Source organism: Hydra vulgaris, chromosome 15 (assembly GCF_038396675.1).
Source record: "Hydra vulgaris chromosome 15, alternate assembly HydraT2T_AEP".
Classification (NCBI taxonomy): Eukaryota; Metazoa; Cnidaria; class Hydrozoa; order Anthoathecata; family Hydridae; genus Hydra; species Hydra vulgaris.
Window position 1 is genome coordinate 30,812,147 of NC_088934.1, and position 8,150 is coordinate 30,820,296.

At 25.8% G+C, this 8,150-nt stretch overlaps 1 protein-coding gene across 1 annotated transcript in view; it reads left to right on the forward strand.

Moving 5' to 3' along the window:
* LOC136091459 (hemicentin-1-like) overlaps positions 1-7,878 on the forward strand; it is a 136,139-nt gene extending 128,261 nt beyond the window's left edge. Inside the window, exon 19 of the mRNA XM_065819063.1 lies at positions 7,301-7,878. Coding sequence (XP_065675135.1) covers positions 7,301-7,331 — 31 coding nt within the window. The 3' untranslated portion in view covers positions 7,332-7,878. The remainder of the gene's footprint in view (positions 1-7,300) is intronic.
* Positions 7,879-8,150: the final 272 nt, after the last annotated feature.

Here is an 8,150-nt window from a genome sequence, read left to right on the forward strand (position 1 = left end):
GAAGGTGGTCAACGTCAAACCATACATGTTAAGCCAAATACAAGAATTTATCAGCAAATAGCAAATATTGTGTATGGTGAGCCACGTATTGGGATAAATGAAAATTTTAATATTCTTGAATATTGCTATTTAAAACGTGATGATTATAATTGGAAGGAACTTTATAAGATTTCTCAAGTTGTTTTTAATGCTGCATTTTCTCAGGTTAAAGTTGAACAAGATTTTTGTAGTTTTGCAATTGTCTTCACACATTTGAGGACATTTGGATGAAATATTAAACACGATATTAGTCGGGAGACAAAAATTGGATTTGTTTGGCGAAGTAAAATTCTTTTAACAACATTAAACCTTATTTAAAAAATGAATGTACGTAACGCTATTTAATTCAAAATGTAAAGCAAACAATTACTTTTTCTAAATAATAAAACAAGTGTTGACTTTTATTAACGGAAGTTAAGTTTAAATCCATTGAAAATAACTTTTTTTAATGTAAATTAAATTGATTTTTAATTAATTCAATGTAAAATAAAATAAAAAAAGTTACGTTTGAGAATTCTAAAATATTTATTTAAATTATAATATACATTTATACTTAAATGAATGTTCACCTAAATTTGGTGTAAATGTAATAATGCTACTTTATTTGACTATTTCAGAAAAAATTCATTCTCTGCTACAAAATTGGAACGTTTTTTTAAATAGTCAAAGGTTGGCAATTCATGCACAATTTCAATATAAATTTTCGCCAGTCGGTCAAATGAGGACTGTAAACTTATATATAAGGATGTCGACAGGTATCTTACAATGGGTATCTACCCATTGATCATTGTCAGTAGCATTATTAAATGACGAGTAAACGTCATTTGAAAAAAATATATATTTGTTACCGTCGTTTAAGGGACAGTCATTTGCAAAAACTTTTGACTATCTGACGTTTGAAAAAATAAATTTTTTTCTTTAAAAGTATGTTTTATGTTTGATGCATTAATATTACGTTCAATTTTTTATTTCGAAACAGTTCTAATGTCTTAAGATTCTAAAGAGTTATACATCAATAAATAACATAATAAAGACTTTATCAAGGTTGTTGTCCGGTTCAAGATATGTTGACTTGTACAGGACAAGAACAATAAGGGCGCGTGTGGCCGGAAACTCTTGGCGGAAAAAATTCTAGTAACCTGGTGTATATATATATATATATATATATATATATATATATATATATATATATATATATATATATATATATATATATATTACGTATAATTATATATAATGGCTCGCACAAAATTTATATAAAGAGAAAATATTAAATTCAACTTGTAATAGGAAATTTACTTTAAAAAAACTTTTTAGGAGATTTTTTACCCGGAAGTGAAAGTTTTATATAACAACCTTATTGGGTAGTATACAACAAGAAAAAAAAAAAAGCGGCTGTAAAAATCATACGATGTAATAGCTAGCCCAGTCATTACCTGTCCCTCTCTGGAAGAGGTAATGCCGTAACGACCTAAATAAAATTTATTTTTGCGCTCTTGTTCCAAGAGACTTCTTCAAATAATCTTAAAATACTTTGTATACATATTATAACTATTGTGCGCATTTTATTTACTAATAACATTACTAGTAATAGCTATTATTTGCATTATAAATATATAAATCATTATGAATATTATTTATTAATATGTTATGGATACGTGTTTGTTAGACTTTTTTTTGCGTCTTAACTTTAACATTACTGCTTTTCCTATAATTAACGTTTTTTAAAAATTTATTTGCTTTTTTTTTTCGAAGTTTTTTAGAATACATACACATACATACATCAACTAATATAGCCATTGTCACAGTGTAGTGTACATAGACTGACTGACTTAAATTGAGGGTTTAGGCTTTTGCAGCATCTTTAAACAAACAGCATTTCAATTTCTATTTAAATAGGATTGAGTTAGTGGTTGATAAATTAGTCTAATTTATATTAAAAGTTACTTAGTTAAATTACAGTGGTTTTTTTGATGAAATAGCCTAATTTAATGATTATAATTTATCGACAAATAAGCGCATACGAATTAGAAAAAATTATTCGAACGCGCAAATATACAAATAATGCTTGCAGACATTTTATAGTTTTAAAGGTACAACAAGTAACATTGCTCTATCAATTAAAATATTTAAAAACTCAATTTAAAACTTTATAAATTCAATTTTCAATTCTACATTTTTCAACATTTAAAATTTTTAAACGTTTAAAAAGATCAATTTATGAATTTTATTAAAGTCAGTTTATAAATTATTTTTTGTTGTTGTTGTTGTTGTGATTTGGCAAAACTATTAGTGTAATACGGCGTGCTTGCAAATTTTTAAAAACATTCGCAGATATTTTTTTAATAACTTTTACAGTATCCAATTATTAATAAGTATTTAACGTTATGGTAAATGATAAAATAGATAATAATTTTAGCATGTCAACTTGTTCTAAAAAACTCTTACCAAAATCAGTCAATTTAATTACTTATTAGAATTTTTTTTTTTTTTTGTCAAAAAAGATTTATTTGCCGATTGCATAGACGTAAAATTTCCAACTTTTAACTTTTGTTTTGAATAATTAAAATACTATTTTACTCTACTTGATTTGTTAGTTTAAGAAAAAAATTACCATTTTTTAAAATAATCAAAACTTTTGCAAACAATCTATAAAATAAAACTTGATGTCAACAATTTAACATTTGTTTCTAGTTGTTATTTAGTTGCTTTAAAACAAACGAGCAATTATTTTTCATTAAATCCGCCGGCAAGAGGCAAGTATTTCCGCCTCAAATTTGACGGCCGCGGCCAGATAAGATGCAGAAGCAATTGGAGGCGACCTCTAAATGGCTTTTCCTCCAAATTTCTTCTGAAGGCGTCCACCATTGGCTTCCGCCTCTCTATTGGCGTCGGCCTCCAAAAATTTTGCCTCAAAAAAAGAACTCTGACCGGGGCCGCCATTAGAAATGCGGGAGCCACTGGAGGCGGAAGAAAGAGCTTTTTGCCGCAAAAAAATGATTGGAAGACAGCAGCCTTCTGCTGCGGAAGAAAAGTAAAGGCGAGAAAATTTTCGCCGTTATCAACGCTGGACTATTTCAACAATGTTTAACTTGTTTGGTTAACTCAGGATTTTGCTATTTGGTGTTAATAAAAACCTTGCTTAACCTCTAATTCAAGGTTTGTTTGAACAGTAAACTCATGTAGATTTTTAGTATAAAAGTATTTAAAGTTATAAAAAAGTACATTGGACATTTATAATTAATAATTAACATTTTATTTTCTAAAATGTCCGTCAAAACATGCAGAAACTGTTTGGCAGTTTTCCCCTGAAATTTACAGTTTTTTAGTTAAAAAATTGTTAAATTTAAAAAAAATTTAATTTAACACTTGATTAAATAAAATCAAATGTTATGTAAATTTAAATGTTGCCTGACTCATTTGTTAAACATTAATTTCTTTTTTCCCAAACGATTCTCAAAATTGTGAAATTTTTACAACTCTATTCTTTAAAACTAATTTGTGGTCGATTTGATATAATATGTGATCTGTGATTACCATTTTCTTTGAGAAATGTTTGTTTCTGTTTGACTTTGGTTCTATCCAAGTTAAGGTATTTGCAGTCATTTGGACAACTATCTTCAAAAAAAATTATCAGAACCTCTGAGCAAACCATGTAATCTTTAAATAAACCTTACAATTAAGCATGCAATTGATTTTATAGTTGGGCCATGTCTAATATTATAATTCTTAGTGAAGAACTTAATCAAAAATTATTTGCTGCATTGACTTAATATCCCTGTTTATGATTAAACATCTTGAACTCTTTTTATTTGATCACATTGCTCTTTTGAAAGGTCTCAAAATACCTGGATAAGTTTTAGATGCCTTTCTATTTGACCTATTGGCAGCATTGTTTACTATAAAATGGTGTCTATATTCATTATGTTCAACAATAATTCAATTTTCTTTTATCAGTTTTATTTTCTTGATAAACAATGAAATGGACTATTTTGATTTGACTCTTTCCTTGTTTGAATCATGAGTGGCTTTTGAGTAAACTCAGAGTTTTTGTGAAGCTGCTTCTACAATGAGATATGTTTGTGATTTAGAATATTAAATTGGTAAAACACAATCATAATAATATTGCTTGCACTATCATTGTGCAATTGATTGTAAATCTTGTTTCTACCACTTTTATCTTAGCCAAACTTTATTTCTAGTATAAGGCTGCTTTCTCTAGCAAAAATAAAATTTTATAAGCTTTAAAATTTATTTAATAATAAAAGATTCAGTAAAACTAGCATAAAGACCAACTAAAGAATAACGAATATAAATTTGCAATTAGAAACACTGATAACATCAATATGTATTTATGTTATTGCATGATCTTGGAAAAATTTTTGTAGATTAAGCTTGACAACTTGATCTAAAAGCATGTATCAATGCATAATAATATTCTTATATAATAGTAATAATATTTTTGACGGATGCATCCTTTTTAGTGTCCTTTTTTTTGTGTCATTTTAAATGAATGAAATGTAATAAGTTTTTTAAAAGTATGCCGTGTTACCATGTATACAGGGCCATCCCAAAGAGGCTTCCATGGGGGTGTTGTAGTTTTTGCCAACTTGAAACATCAAAAACAAAATATTTTTTGCAACTTCCAATAGTTGAAAACTTGTTCAATATGCCAACTTAAATTCAAACTTCAAAATTGACCTTAAGACATGAATTATGACCTAATATATTAATCCTAAAACATTTAACAGCTGTATTCTTTATAGTGCTTTTTTTGGGGTCCTAGAGTTGTAAAAATTTTTAAATATGCTTAACTTATCAAATGATTATAGTTATAATTGTTAGAGGATTTAATGCTTGAATACTAGGTTAATGTTTTATTGTGAACTTCTATATTTACCCAGGTATTATTATGTACCTTAAAGAGGCAGTCAAATGTTATACTCATGTAATTAATAAATTTTTACTCATACAATTAAGCAGTGTTTTACTCTGTGTTGTTTTATTGTTCTAGATTTATGGAATAATCTAAGGTGCGTTTTTCTTTTGAATAGAGTTTCAAAAATTGAGCTAAATACATGTATCATAATAATATATTATTTTCTCATACCGACATGAAGAAATATTTTCTACTTAAAATCAAATGTCTGCAAAAGTATTGAATTAACCACTGTACTATGTTTTATTTGATTTCAGAAACATGATTTAATTTCATTTTCATTTTATTTCAAACAGTCTTTCATTGGAGTCCTTTATTTATATATATATATATGTGCGTGTGTGTGTGTGTGTGTGTGTGTGTGTGTGTGTGTGTGTGTGTGTGTGTGTGCGCGTACATATGTGTCTGTAGAAAAATAATAACTATCTATCTTTAAAGGTCTCTTTATTTTGGATTTAATAAATAAATGTACTTCAATAATAAACAAATACACAAGAATTTCACTTCAGCACCCTCCTGTAAGTATGCAAATATTTAAAACATTACAGTCTAATTTATCAACCTGGTTTTGTAAATATATATAAATATACATGAAACACAAAAATAAATAAACATGAAACACAAAAATTATATTACATTACAGTTTAGTTTATCAACCTGATTTTGTGGTTTATTTTCAAACAGCCAAATGCTAATAATTTAGATTTTCAGAAAATAGCTCTCGTTAAAGTTTATCGGAAACTTTGCACATTTAATGAATTTATGTAAAATTTTGTATAGTGGTATGTTGGGAATTCTGTTTGTGGCAAACTATATAAAAGTAAATATTTGTTAATTTAGAATAAAATAATGCTTTTATGTTTATTCCCTTATTTTAAATTTCTTATTAAGGTTCCCATTGCCCCTGTTACTTACTAGACGTTTAGCTTTACTTTTTTTTTATTATGTGGAAAATTCTTGTACGTCATATTAGCGCATTAATCTTTTTATTGCGCTTCTAGATGTACTTTAAAGGTCTTCTGCTTTAGCTATGCGGTTGTACTGATCTCAATGTAAGCTCTTTAAAATCCCTCGCACGCATAGATGTCACCCCTACTTGTTTGATATATATGTGAAAAAATTATTAGACGTTATTTATTTTTTATGACCTATTTACTTTGAAACTAATAAGTAAATATACCCTTTGAAATGATAACTTTTGCATAGACCTTTTTGCCGAACTAAGTTTATTCCATTTTGTATAACATTGATTCTTGTATCTTTGGAAAAAAGCTGTTTCATCCACTTTTGATATTCACTACATGTATTTTTACATTTTTTTTACACTCTATTTCCATTATTAATTTTGTTACGCTTTGTTTCCACTTTGAAATGGTTATGTTAATCACATTAATTTTTTTTCCAGATACTTTGTTTGCATTTATAGAGTATTATATATTACTAAAACAATGTAAATAAAATAAAAACTGCAACTACGCCCACTGTATCGTAGCTACGCTTTAACTTTATAACTTTATAACTACTCGCGACGTTAGAATAATAGGGTTTTATCTGTTATTTGTACTGTTTAACAAGAATTTAACAAAATTTGTTATCCTCTCAAATTTTTAAAATTAAAAGAAAAATTTGTTAAATTCGTTAAATAAAAAGATCAAAATATCAAATTTGTTAAATTGATTAAATTAATATTTATTGATACACATTTATTATTTAAGTAAAATAAATTGGTAAGACAAAATAGCATATCGGTAGATGAAAATTATAAGGTTCTATCTTCAAATTTTCATGGTAAAAAAGTTTAATTTTCTGTTTTTAGTTATAATATTCAAATATATAAGATTTCAATAAATTAGTCTTATTAACATTATTTATATAATTTTAAAAATTGTTAGTTTATCTTTTTTCATTGTGAATTTCAACTTTATTTAATAAAGTTGGAATTAACAAATAATTTGTAAACAAGCAAATTTCAAAATTATGAAATTAATGATGTAAGGTTAATGATAAAATATAAATAATATAAAAAACATTTATTTTATTAATATAAACAAAAACAACTGTAAACTAATTAAATAATTAAAAATCGAAAGTTAAATTCTCACAACTTTAAAATTGGAGATAGAACCCTATTATTCTAATGCCTTGTTCTGTACCTTCATAAATTTCTAAGTATGTTTAATGTATTTTTATTCTATAATATATGAGAATTATAATACATTTCTATATTGCAGTATATATTAATATACTTTAATTATTAATAGCTGTATGTTAATAAAGAAAAATTTAACAAATAAAAAAAAATTATATAAATCTTTTTTTTAGAAACGGAAAAGATTATCAAATGAAACCTTGAACGAATTAATTGAAAGTTGTTGTCAGGCATGTTTTTATTTTCTGGCACGTTGATTAAAAAATTTAATAATCAAATGATAAAGACTGAGTTGAAATATTTATTGATTATGAATTAATATGAAACTTTTTTTTTCATGATTTAAGTTGAGTAATTATAATTTACTATTCAAAAGTTCTTTTAAAGAAAATATTTTTTTAAGTCTTATTTCTAGAAAATTAAAACAAATTTTGTTTTTTTGGCTTTGATTACTTTATATTACTTGTTAACTGCAATAAATTACAACGGAAAAGTTCATCAGGATCAGGGTCACCTTCAATTTGGTTAGCTCATGACTACAAATCTCTTAACTTTTTTTTCTCTTTTTGTCTTATTGTTAAGGTTACCATTTTTAAAATAGTCAACCGAGTCTATACCGTCTGCAAAATGTTTTTTTTCGGACTTTTTTTTCTTGTTGTATTGTAGACTATATTTTGTAGAATTTTTGTAGACTATATTTTGTAGACTATATTTTGTAGACTATATATTGTAGACTATATATTGTAGACTATATATTGTAGACTTTTTTTCCCGTGAAATTTGGGAAACCGGACGAGAAAACTTGGGTTAAAAAATCATGTAGAAAAATATTTAATAAATATTTTTTATTAATAGGGATACTAAACTGCTTTTGTAAAAATAAAATAAAAATGAATAGATAAAAGGAATTTTAATTTATCAAAACTAAAGTATAAACTAATTTAAGTAAATATTTATAACTAATAATTTAAGTTTATATAGTAATTTACATTCAGTGAAACATCGATTGTTAAAAAAGAACAA